The sequence below is a fragment of the Athene cunicularia genome (genome assembly GCF_003259725.1).
Source record: "Athene cunicularia isolate RWA chromosome 1 unlocalized genomic scaffold, athCun1 chr1_part1, whole genome shotgun sequence".
In the NCBI taxonomy this organism is placed as follows: Eukaryota; Metazoa; Chordata; class Aves; order Strigiformes; family Strigidae; genus Athene; species Athene cunicularia.
In genome coordinates this window covers 83,941,263-83,954,582 of record NW_020799091.1, presented here as the reverse complement: position 1 = coordinate 83,954,582, position 13,320 = coordinate 83,941,263, and the positions used below count along the sequence as shown (strand labels likewise).

The 13,320-nt window shown below is 37.7% G+C and overlaps 1 protein-coding gene across 1 annotated transcript in view; it reads right to left on the bottom strand.

Annotated features, from left to right (window-relative positions):
• Positions 1–13,320, bottom strand: part of PHEX (phosphate regulating endopeptidase homolog X-linked) — a 111,132-nt gene that overhangs the window by 60,048 nt on the left and 37,764 nt on the right. The window contains exons 9-11 of the mRNA XM_026856220.1: positions 13,100–13,245; positions 6,634–6,727; positions 2,284–2,412 (exon numbers count right to left, since the gene is read on the bottom strand). Of these exons, the coding sequence (XP_026712021.1) occupies positions 2,284–2,412; positions 6,634–6,727; positions 13,100–13,245 (369 nt within the window). The remainder of the gene's footprint in view (positions 1–2,283; positions 2,413–6,633; positions 6,728–13,099; positions 13,246–13,320) is intronic.

Sequence of the window (13,320 nt, the reverse complement as noted above, 5' to 3'; positions counted from 1 at the left end):
ACCCTGGAAAGTAACGTTACCTTTAGCTAAATTGTCATTTATGTATCAGGTGTATATTTTAATCTGGAATTGTTCTTTATTTGTGGTGGAGCCACACAGTGAAGCTCCTTTGATTATTCAATTTTCCTAACCTTTTCAAAAAACATTTTCGTGTTTTTTAGAGACAATATGGGACAACTGGAACAGGTCTAGCATTAAATATGACTAAACAGTCAACATTCACAGTAAACTGCATCCCAGGGAATAGGGTAACTTAAAGATATTGATGACAGAACACTGAGTCAATTAACTTAGTGCACTAATGAGGTGAACTCCCTGTATTTGGAGGTTACAAGTTCAAACTCAAGCTCTGCAGCTGGGCCCTGGTGTATACTTAGGCTTTATGCACCAGCTGTAGCTGCAGGGGGCAGGGGGAAAAACCTATTCCTGCTATCAAAGTTATTACTGAAACTGCTCAGGCATAGCTGTAAGAAACACTGCAGGCACTCTGGGTTAGAAACAGGGCTATATTTAGACACAAATAATGTCTTTCCTTATAAAAGGAGAGAAGTATTTAAGGTATAAAACATCAGTGAAAAAACAAGGAGGAAAATGAATCCATATTATCCATAATTCAGAATTTGCTTATCATAGACAGATATATGCCATGAGCCATAAAATAAAATAAAAAAAAAATCTGTACAAATAAGAGTACTTTTGTCAAGTGCTTTCTTACTAGTTAAGAAAGAGAAATATAACTGAAAATCTGTGAAATAAAAATGATAACATCACAAATTATTAACTGGAAAAGCACACTTTTAAATGGATTGCAACAAATGTCACCTATATCTAATTTTAACTCCATGGGCAGTTCACCATAAGTCTGAATCTTATGATTTACACTATAAATTTTATATTAATTTCTTACTATGAATGCTTCTGTGACTTCAGACTTGATAATTTTTCTAAGATTTGGTCTGAAAGGAATGTACACGCTTAGAAATATTTTAACTAGGTCACATTTCAACAGAAAACTATATCACCTTCTTATAATTTTCCCTCAGATACACAAACATGAAAAAGTGTCTGTCTCCTCGGTAAAGTGTACATTTTTATAGTCCTTCTCTTCCCACTTATCCTGCGCAGAGGTCATACTGAAATATTTTTGACACTAAACTGCCAAATGGCACATTACAAACTTGATCACGGAGAAGAGAACTGAAAAGCTGGATCTCAGAATGGAAATTCCAGCTGAAGGCAAGTAACAAAAGAAATGCAGAACCTGAGAGGGAAACACATGTCATAAAGATTTCAACAAGCCAAATCAGAGTGTTGGTCTGTCTAAAATGGAGTCCTTTTCTGAGAAAACAGTCAAACTAGATAAAGTCAAACAGACAAACTCAGGCTATTGAGCCAGGGCAGTGCAGGACTATCAGAGAGCTGTCGCTTGCAGCACAGGATGCTATTTCACATGTTTCCTAAATGGTTGTGCCTCTCCTGCATAGAGATTTCAGTGACTACATTAGTTAATTTAAAACTGATTATTGTTGGAAAATCACTGGCTGGGAAAGCAGATACTGGAAAACTTTATGAGAAAAATATGAACTGAAAATAAGTCATAAATTACTGTGAAGGGTAATTAATAATTTGAATATGTTATTAAGAGAAGTGATAATTTAGCTATGTTTGAAGGTTTAGAATGAGGATGAACATCCAGCTAAAAGCTATTCTCTAGACTCTGCAGCAGGGAAGAATACTTTACCACTGAGCAAATGAGCAAAAAAGATTTGAATCTCAAATATAAAGTCTCACTATATGGCTCTAAGCTTCCCTTAATTTGGGCCAGACATCAGTCACACTTTTCTTGCTTAGACTACTGGTGTAGCACAGTCAACTTTAAAGGGTCCCCTTAAAACAGAAAAATCTTGATCAGTCTTCCAACTAGTCAGTAAAAACTGCACAATAATTAGTTACACCAGCTATACTAAACCATTTCTCATCAATACCCCTCTCTCTGTTCTTGCACATCCTGTCTGTCATGATTATTATACGCAATTTAACAGTGTTCAGCCTGTTTGATCTGGCTGCATATTTGTCTGAAGGGCTGCAGATGGAAAGAATGGGCAGTGCCCAGAAAGGTGACATTTCTTCAAATTTCTTCCATTTTCTCCTTGTCATTTTTTTTTTTAATTCAATTAAAGCATTTTTAAGAATTTTGTCTTTTTTAAACTTTGGTGTAACATCAGAGGCAACTTGTGAGAAGGAAGCCATTAAGTTTCTAGACAGAGATCTCTGAGGACTCACCATCTCTTTCTTGTCTTCTTGAAAATGGGCATTCACAAACATCTTACCCACAACATAAGGGAGTGCACTTTCAACGAGGTCCACACATTTATCCCACTGAGGCAGCAGAGTTGTGGTTCCGTGGATCACCTGTTGGCAGGTGCATGTAGCAGATCATAATATCATACTGCTTAAGAACAAGTCTGCGTCCACATACAGTACAGTCTAAAGCATATTTGTCAAATAGCTACTAAAAAGAAACAATAATGGTACTTTACAGTTATTTCCATTTTCATCAAGTGCTATGAAAAATTTTCTGAACTCCACAAAACACCTGTAAGATTTTAGACTTAAAAACAGTACAACAGTAATGACTTAGGCTAGGCTTAGACTTAGAGGGTCATTTAAGGGAAGGCATTCCCAAGTGCCAATTTTAGATTAATCTTGGTAGTCTTTCTGTGTTGAGAGACATTTTCCTCTAGAAAATCCCTGTTCTGAGGTATCTCTAAAAAAAAAGTTTCTCTCTCTCTGGTGACTAGGTGAGAAGCCTAGGGAGATCATCCTCATGAACATTAGGTCAGTCCTTATGAAACACCTCCTACAGGGCCCTCCACTGTCATGATCTGTGCTAACTAATGATGGCTAACATCAGTAGGTATGTGTTACCTTTTTGTCTTTCACCTGTCTGGTTACTCTTACCACAGACTGTTGCTTTCAATCCCTTTTCCAAACAGAATATTTTCAGGAGAAAACACGTTTGAAACATCAAGAACACTGAACACTGAAAATGTGTTTGTCCCCCAAATATCTCACTCCATGTTATAGTAGAAAGTTGCTGGTAGAAGAGTTTGCATATTTTACTAAAGGAACAGTGGTTAAATAGACACTTCCAGGTTCTGATGATGTCTCTGCACCACTATACATGGGCTTCAAAAGAGAAATAGTCAAGAATGGTCAATGCACCAATGAACAAGGCAAAAGAGAACTCAAGCACGTTGCTGCCTTCATTTCTGCTTCTCACAGAAAGAATGTTGTTACCGTGGATGTTTACCAAGTTAACATTACATTTTCTCATCAAAGTAGAAGTTCATTTTAAAAATAAAGTATGCACAACAAAATACAAGATGGGTCCATGTAAGCAATAACAGTGCTGATTTAAGAAAATGTTTTCAAGGCAGAAAGAGTCCCCTTTCTACTTAAGGAACTTCTTAAGCTTTTCCACAGATAACAAGTAAAATCCCAGTACAGTAGTTAACACCTATCAGCTGAGTACAGTCAACACCAGACCAGGTCAAACTGCATAGGATTTTGGCCTCTCCCAAATTATACAAGGCTCTTAAGCATGGATCTAGCAGTTTCTGTGCCTCTTCTCTGTCTTCTCCTCCTCTGAGCACAAGATTGAATTTCTAGCAAAACTGAAGGGGTTGGATTTGTTTTTTTTTCCAATAGGAAAAGATTTCATTGGAAATTTCCAGAGTACCTTATCCCTCAGCTATTGAAGGTCAGATATTTTGGTAGTTCAAAGATTGATTTTCTCCATCATATTGTCTGTAATTAAGCTTAATCAATGACTCATACTTAAATACACCAGTGAATTGCATTTTCAAATGCTTTTTATTAATACTGTATGTTCACTAATAGATTTTCAATGACAGAGAGAACACTGCTTCTATAAGAAACCACATTAGGCAAACCAACACATAATAAGGTAATAGTTTCCTAAACAGTGCCAAATTTGAAAATAAACTCCTTCTTGAAATTCTTCAACCCTCATATATAATACAGAACTCAAAAAAAAAAAAAAAAAGCAAAAGAAATAAAAAAGAAGAAAAATTCTCTCCAGGGTTCAAGCAAAACCACACTGGAGGTTTTTCTTGATGCAGAGGAAGAAGGGAAGTCATGGCATTAGTCATCAGAGCTTGAAAATCCTTCCAAAAGCTCTGACTACACATCAGCCGCAGAAAGAGGAGACAGAGATGGCTTTTAGACTGTGACATATTATTATTACTACAACATAATAATTATCATTATTTTGAGGGGGGCTTGACAGTAAGGAGGACAGAAAAGCAGCACAGGATGTGAGACCAATAAAAATAGAGCTGAGAGGAATAGATTATATCTCTCAGCTGGTTTATTGATATTTATGTTACAACAGCCAACTAGAACTCCCTCAAAATTGTCCTCCTAATATTAATGCACTGCTCTGAAACAGTACTCCAGGTAGTAACAGTGACTATAAATAGCAGGTTTCGAGCCCTCCCAGCCAATTCAGAGCTCCAGAACACAGTTGACTGATCTCTTCCCCAGGTGCCACTGCACATTTGCTAGGACTCAAAGCATTGCAGCAGAGAAGCTGCTGACAGTTGCTGATGTGGTAATCAAAGCACTTTCTCCAGAGTCAGCAGGTTTGTACTATTTCTCAACCTGAAGTTTTTTGAAGTTTTTTTCCCTCTCTTTGCAAAGAGTTTAAGTGTCTTGATGCCAAGATTTCTACATGCAGGATGTAAAAACCACTAACAGAAAATGAGAACCTGATGAAAAATATACTATGCTTATGATGGGTGAGGCTGACTGAATTCATGAATGAATGAATAAAAGATACCCTTTGAACAGCAAAGGGTCACTGATTCATCTCATGGTCACGTGATTTTAGCAGTCATTCAAGGTTTTCCTCACTTACCTGGCAAGAGGTTGGTGGGTCCTGTTTATGATCCCAAAGGACCTGCGTGCCTTTAGTCCTCTAGCTTCTAACTGGAAAAGTCTGTTCAAGAAAGCCTTTGCCTTGGACTCCTTTTCTCATTTCCTTTCTGCTGATCTGTGAAGTCTGTTCCCCTGAGCTGTTTACTTGAGCTTAACTTTATCTATTAACTATTAGCTATTGCTGTTTACTGCATTTAACTAATTCTCCATCTCCAGGTCCCAGGGACAGGTAATGGGAATGAGCTGCTGACTCACTGCCCTTACTGTGGTGTTCTTAAGTTTTCACAACCACTAACATGAAAGCCTTGATGACATTGTTAATAAGCATTGAATCAACTTGAATTAGATTTCTCCTTAGGCTGCTGGAAAAATTACTCAGAGATGTGACAGCAGCTAGTTACCATATCAAAACGCACAGTATCCAAAGTTTAAAGTTTCCTTCCAGGAATTTTTCTGGCCAAAATGTAATTCAATATAACTCAGTATTATGCTGCAGACTGGCTGATGGCCAGCATTAATCTATTTTACCTGGCTAGCAAGGAATGTCTCAGGAGGGGACACACTTACAAACTTGTCACTGTGGTTCTGATAGTCAGTTTCTCACATATTTGCAAGAAGAAAATGGCATCTTTAACAAGACTGATTTGAATATTTCCGAAGTATAGAAGACGTCCTTTCCTGTGTAGTTTCTATCAGGCTATTGGAGTTTATTTTTGGTTTTGTGATCAACTCAGAACTATTCCAGTACTACTCAAGGAAAGATATTATGGGTGCTTCAATTAGCCACCAGCATGACTCACCAGGGAGGACAGAGCACCCACACCTCCCGTACCACATAACTGACAGCATCATGCCAGCCTCCTGTTGTCATGATATCACCAAGCCGCTAATTTTCATAATGAGAAACAAAAAGTTCACCATCTAAACTAAACTTTTCGCTTTCCATTTCATCCTTGATTTGCTTAAAGAGTCCTCACACTGCCCACAGGATTATCAGGATGTCTTTCTATTCAGAGATCACTTAATCAAATATATGTGTTTTACACAAATTTACACATACACAAATACATGTGCCCATATTCATAGATAATTAGCTCGGCTTTCATAGTCTGGGGCAATGACTAATGTCTTCTGGGGCTTCTGCAATCCCAAGATGGAAGGCACCTGGCCAGCTTCTTTGTGGAAGCAGCTAGTGTATGGATGTGTTAGAGCTCATGTAAAGCTGGCATTAGAGCATGAGAGAGGTTTGAGCAAGCTTAGAAAAGCTGAAATCTTAGACTTTTGGCTTACCAGAGCTATGTTCATGGATGCATAAACAGTAAGATTTTGGCCAAGAAAGAATAGCATAGGTCACAGCCCTGGCATGTAACTCAGAAACTTTCCACCTCAAGATTCTGCATATAGAAGACTATGTTTTTTAAAGGGGAGGTCTCAAAAACTCCTTAACTTAATCTAAAAGACGTTTTTCCTTAGTGTCATGTACAAGAATATGTACGTCTTAATTATTTTAGAAGTCTTTGACAAAAAAAAAGTTTATTCAAGAAATTTATCCAGCATGGAATACATTTCACATTTTGCAAATATAAGCAACTATAAGTATAAGCAACTATAAGGGAAACCAGTAGTGTCAACACTTGTACCATTGTAAATGCTATAAAAACTCTAACTTACCCGAGAAAATTCCAGCCACCGATATTGAAAACGTCTACTGAGATTAAACAACCTTGAATAAACCATCCTCCACACCAGGTAGTTGGCAAGAGTCCTATTAAATCAGACATATGTTTATCAGACATCTAAACGTGTATGATGTACCACAAAGCACTCACAGAAATATATCTACAAACATTTCAACTGAATCGTGGGAATTTCACCTTGAAAATTAATGAGTGATGACCAAATTGATAAATCCCTATTACACAGAACAATCTGTATGATTGCAGTCAGTTAATATGTAATTGTACTATGATAACGATCTTCTAGGGGATATTTATAATCTCCTAGTATGTAATTTTTAGGCAATGCTATTTTCAAAAAGCAGTTTTCATTTTCCACAGAAGTGGCTAGAACTGTGTCATAATAATAGTTGCATAAAAGTTCTGTCAAGATAAGAAAATAACTGATTTTTCTTTTGTAAATCAAAGTGAATGTTATCTCTCCTCATTAGTAGGGCACATAAATCATAACTATGAAACAGAATAGATAACAGTCCATCCCATACATATTATCATTATCTCATATTTGTATCTTTCATTAGAAGTTTTCAATATGCTTTTAAAAGTTCTTACTACACACAGAGTTATTAAAGTATTACCACTGTCAGTTTGCAGATGGATAATTGAAATACTAAAAAAGAAAAGTTTCAGTAGCAAGAATCACATAAGAACTGAGACTGAGAGATTCAGCAAGAACTTGTTCAAAATTCCCAGAAGACCTGACATCCATGCCTGTTGTCTAAAATTTCAAGCATTTGACTGTAGGATTTATCTAGTCTAGACTGAGCTCTCTCCATGCTCAGCAGTGGCTGTATGAGGTAAAGGTGCACTGTGAAATACACAATTCAAATTCAGTCTCAGAACAAGCCCAGTAATGTCCTACGTGTATTATTTTCATCTTGCTGACATGATATTTTTCAAGGATAGTAATTGCTCTAAAGCTATGGATATCCAAATGTTGTTTGCTCTACACTGGGATATTCATAAGGTTTTGGGCAGGCCACAGACTTCTCAGTGGGGAGGAAAATTGCTCCTTTGCAGCCAAAGATGCTGTTATGGACCATTTGAACAACTCCTTCATCTCTAAAAACCTCATTTCTGAAATCTCTTATTGCCATAGGTGTGGAACAGAATAGCTGTTGCTACAGTGTCACTCCATTAGCTTCATTCAGGACACATCCCATACTGAATCGTAACAGGTTATAAACACACTTTGTGGGCATATTGTCTTCATAGAATCATTTGCCCGAGCCATAACTTCAGTTTTGCCTCTAAGCAAGCTCCAGTTCACCCAAACAAAGCCTCCAGCTCAAGATGTGTTGCTGCTGGAAGCTTACAGTCTTGGTCACTAGCTGAGGAAGTTATAAAGAGGTGAGAATGAAGAGGTTTAAGGCAAGCTATAGCTACATACTGTCTGTTAGTAACTGAGCACATGATAACCCAGCAGCATGCACGCATCCAAGTGGGACACTACACGAAGAGCGGGTGGGTGGCTGTGCACTCTCCACAGACTGGCCGAGACGTGCACTGGGGACCAGTCTGGCCAAGCACAGCAGCCAACGGCCAGTGAAGGCAGGTGCTCTGCAGGGCCACTGCATTTGGCTGTCCCTGCAGGCTGCTCCAGCTGAACTGAAGCTAGCCACAAGTCTGCATACTCACATGAACCTGCACCACAGTTGTGCATCCGTGACAGCCTGGGCAAAGGCTGGTTTACTCATCAGTTAAGCCTGCACATGCTTACACGTCAGAAATATGGTCAACTCATTTCACACTGGAAAACTTGAGGGTTCAATCTCAAGCCAACTGTCACCTCAAAGGCTTCATACTCACTGATCTGTGTGGCCAGTGGCAACTTCTGTGGTTTATAAATCCTGTGTTTTATACTCCTCCTCATCTCTCACACTGGGCACATTCCCTCTTTTAGTATACAGATATATCATATAGTACACATAAATCCCCACAATAATTGTATCAGATATGTATTCAACACGTATCTGAAAAAGCTTTTTAGCATGAATAATGTACATTTATAACACAGTACATGTTATTACAAAAGCAAAACCTGTTAGTTCTGCTTAGATGATCAAAACATTTTGAGATAATCTTGGGCTCATTAAAAATTCATTCCAACCTATGAAATACCAGAATGTATAGATTTGCCCCTGAATACATTTCTGACAATGGAGAATTTCCTCACTCAGTGACAACTGAAGCACCCTAAAAGTGCTCAGCTCTCATTGGTTTTGTAAATGACTTGAAATCCACAAGCCTCACAATTATACCCACCTCAGGTATTTCAGCAGAGCCGAATAGCATTCATGCTACTGTAGTAACCATTCTGTGGATCTAAAAGAGTATTTATGCAAGTCCTACAGACTGAAAGGCTTAAAGAGTTAATTTCAATCAAAAGATTTAGGTAAAAAAATTCAGCTAAATAGACCACTATCATAAACCAATTATGTCTTACATTTCAGTACTTAATTGCTACCAAAAAAAATTTAAAAATCAATTCTCCTGTCTGTGTCCTTGTTCTCATCCAGCAGTGTTTGTCCTTATGTTTGAGTCGTGGAACCTCTGTCAAACTCGTAGCGAATGAAAGACTAAAACTTGCAAAGGATGAGTCTCGACAAGGTGACTTATTCAAAGACACTAATATCAACGGAAATTCAAAAACCCTTGTATCAGGCATAAGTAATGAAAAAACCTGTTCCTATTTCAAGATATATCCCACAATTAATTCAGGTTTATTTTAATTTGGGAAGAGAAGGAAGGCTGACACATCCTAAAACTAGTTGTTTTACAAAACAAAACAAAATCATATTTTATCTCAATTTGTTTACCTATTTTGGAAATGACCATTTTACCATTTTGGCTAACTATACAAACTTTAGATCAATTGGTCATCTTCATTTGGTTTAAAAACTGACATTTTTTGTTTATAAAATGTCTTCAGTGCATATCCTAGGGTGATTTTCACCTCAGTTTCACAAATAAATTCACTGAGGCTCTAAGAAGTTAACCTCTTCACATGGAGCAAAAATCCAACACACAAATAAAACATACAAATCCGCTCTGATTTTTTGATGAGACCAGGCTCTTTGTTATTGCAACCTTTCAGAAAGGTTCCCTATTAGTCCCTTATTTTAAATTCAAGATGACTGTTATGGAAAGAAGAGTAGGCTCGCTCTTAACCAATATGACCATTGTTGTGATACACACTCCCAAAGGAAGTGGAGAGAGCTTGTTTGCTGGGACAGTTAAAATTATATCATCTTATGAATGTATACCAAAGAACTTTCTACTCTGTCTGGGAATAAAGTAGGTTGCCCATGTAAAAATCTGTGATTTTGTAATATTTTAATCAACAGACATGGCAATTAAAGAGGACAGATTAATATGACATAGATGGACAAATTAATTGACATTTTACAAAAAAGATCCCTTTCACAAATTTTGAGATCTGTTGGAAAAATGTATTGAGTCACGAACCAAATTATGAGTACTGAAAAACTTTTGCCTCGATTGCTAGAGGCACTAGTTCAAGTCAGATTATTGTAACTTCCCTCTCTAATTTTTCAGAGGCAAGATAAAACCAGAAAGGAGATCTAGCGCCCTCATCCCTCTCTAAAGAATATTCCTCATATGCTGCAGGAATTCGAGTACTCTATTGATTGTCTCTTACTGTAAAGCTGGGGTAAGGTAGGGCAAAGGAAACAAGTTATTTATTTTGACATTCATGAGAACAATAAAGCTGCTTCCTTCAACAGCTACAAACATGTCCAACAAAGACACAATTTACTGTATCCTATTTATGGCTTACACATAAAGCACCAGCACACAGGTGACAGGGAAGGGATATAATGGGGTCCTAATTGGTGCCAGCACAGTCCCATCTCCCCCCAGCCCCAGATGGCATAGCTGTATTGGAGCTCCGCCATTATCTCACTTATACATAGCTACATCTATGTTTTCAACATACATCTCTTCTTCCTGTAATAGGTATAAACTCTATAGGTATAAACTCCTGTAATAGGTATAAACTCTAAAAACTGAAGGAATCCTTGAAGACTGCTCAAGAAGAAGGTGTTACTCAACTTCTGCACTGAACACCTGACATGACTTAGGCTAGCTAGCCCAGGGCTGATGGAAACTTCTGCAAGCTAGTTACTCAGCTTCTCGGGCAGCTTGCTACGGAAAGCCATGCTCCTGGGCTGGACTCACAGCAGTGCCCTGGCTTGGGAATTTTGGACAGACCTCCAAACCACACCGCTGCACATATTTCAAGCTCCATAGAGTAACTGGATTATATGCAGCAGGGCATAGTAAATAACAGTCTTATTCTACTAAATTCACTGTACACCCTGCCAGTGTGCTATTTTCTAGTAACATTGCCATGTGAATGATTTCACAATTCAAGACTGTTCAGCAGGTTCTCCAAGGGAGCAAATTTTAATATGATGATTGTGAGTCCATTCAACTTGTCACCTCCATTATCAAGAACTGTTTCTGTAGCCAGATTTATTTTTTGCTCCATTCTTCCCTCCACCTGAAAGAAACTTCATGGAGTACTTTGCCAGATCACTGGGGCATGAAGCATCTTTTTGTGCTATTTTGAATAGCATCCATGCCAGCAGGATGCTCACCTGGGAAGGGGATACACAAGGCATTGGAATAAAAGTGTCATTCAGAGACAGGAAGTTTGTAACTGAAAAGGGTATGAACTTGGTGAAAGCACGTGCTTTTCCTAATGACACTGAATCTCCTAAAATGATGAGAAGTTAGTTCACATTCTAATCACTGAAGCAAATCTAAAATTTTGGAATGCTTCACTAGGAATTTGATTGGTCTAGATATTTACTGTGAGAAACAACATTCATGTTGTTTGCATTAATTTAACCTTTAAAATATCATATGGAGAATGACAAATGAGATTACCTAAAGGAGAATATCCTTGTTAAGCTTTCAGAGTTCACCCTACAGAAAAATGTTAGACCTCATTGTTAGGAGTTTGCATTAAGATGATTTCCTAATTTTCTCAGGTCAGATAACAAGGTTACTCCTGGAGCAGACTATGACATTTTAAGTAATGAACATTATCATCTAATAGATAAACATGATGTTTGTATCATGCAGTGACTCTTTGGATGGATTTTATGTAGAAGAATTTGAAATGTGCTTGGGTTGAGCACTATTTGCCATTTCTAACATTTTATGATGCAAATTTCTGAGCAGAAAATGCCTAAACCATCATCAGCTACAAGATACGTAGCATGAATATGCTGGAAATCAGACACTGCTTTTGCCCATCCTCCTGACCTGTGGGGATCAGGAAGATGGTCTTGAGCTTTGTTGAAGAAATGTTGGCATTCTTTCTGGTCATTAGTCCAGCCTCCCTCTGCCATGACACACAGGCTGGCTTAACTCCTCTTGAATACTCAGATTTTCCCTGAATAAGACCCTAATGGAATGTCTCCAGTTATTTACTCTGCAGTTACAGAATATATTTGCATGTAAGTGTATTTGACACAGGGAATAACTAATTCTCTGTTGTCTTGCTACACGTGCATCCTCTATATCACCACTTTATCCCCACTGACATAACTATGAGATACAAAGCATGGACAATCTAAATAATTTAGAAGGCTTTCTTCAGTACATCAAGATCAGTGGCACACTAATATTTGTTTGAATTTTATAAAGAAAGGATGTCTGATGATCTGTAGGCAGAGCAATCATCTTGTTTTTCTATTGTTCGATCCATGTGTTATTTTTACAAGTACTGTGAATTAATGTAAGCATTCTGTCACTGAAGACATAGAGCAACAATATAAGAATAATGCTTCTGAATTAGTCTTTTCTCTGGAAATGTAAATTTTGTTGTGGCCATACTGTACAATCAGCAAAGAATGATTTTTGGAGACAACAGCCTAACAATATTTTTATGCCTCAGCAGAGAGCAAATTATCACAGAAATCACTTAGATGTCATCAATAATGTTGTTTTGAAATGGGATGTCATCTTCACATACACTTATTCATCACACTGCCCAAAGCTATCTTGCTTCCCTGTGCAAAGCACATCTACTACATTTAATCTAAGTTATCTGCACTTTACCACTATATTCTACAGGTGTAAATGACTTCACAAGACACAAGACCCTATAAAAGTAAGAGGTGTTGAATGTGTCTGGAAAGAGCAGTTTTACTGCAACCCATGTTTTCTGTAAAAAAGAAAGTTGTTGAAACTGGAAATTCTCCTGCTACATACAAGTTAATATCTATATCCGCATTCAGACAAACCAAACAGACCTTTTGCCTAGAGACCTGATTCCAAGAATATCTGAAGCACCTGAACAACCCAGGAAAAGCCCAGCATTTGATGTTCCCTTGTAAGTGTGGGTGAAACCGTCATAGGATCCTTACTTTTTCCTTTCATTTTCTAGTATCCTGAATAAATCTTTGAAGTACTGGGGAACACGGACAATCACATTTTCTGAAGGACCTATATCTTTGAGCTCAGGGTACAGTCTGGTGTCAATCACCTTCTTGATGTATCCCAGCCAGTCAAACTGCAATGACAAAAAGAAGGGTGGTTAAAGCAGATTATGAAGAGAGATGATTGATTAAATTTCACCTTTGAGATT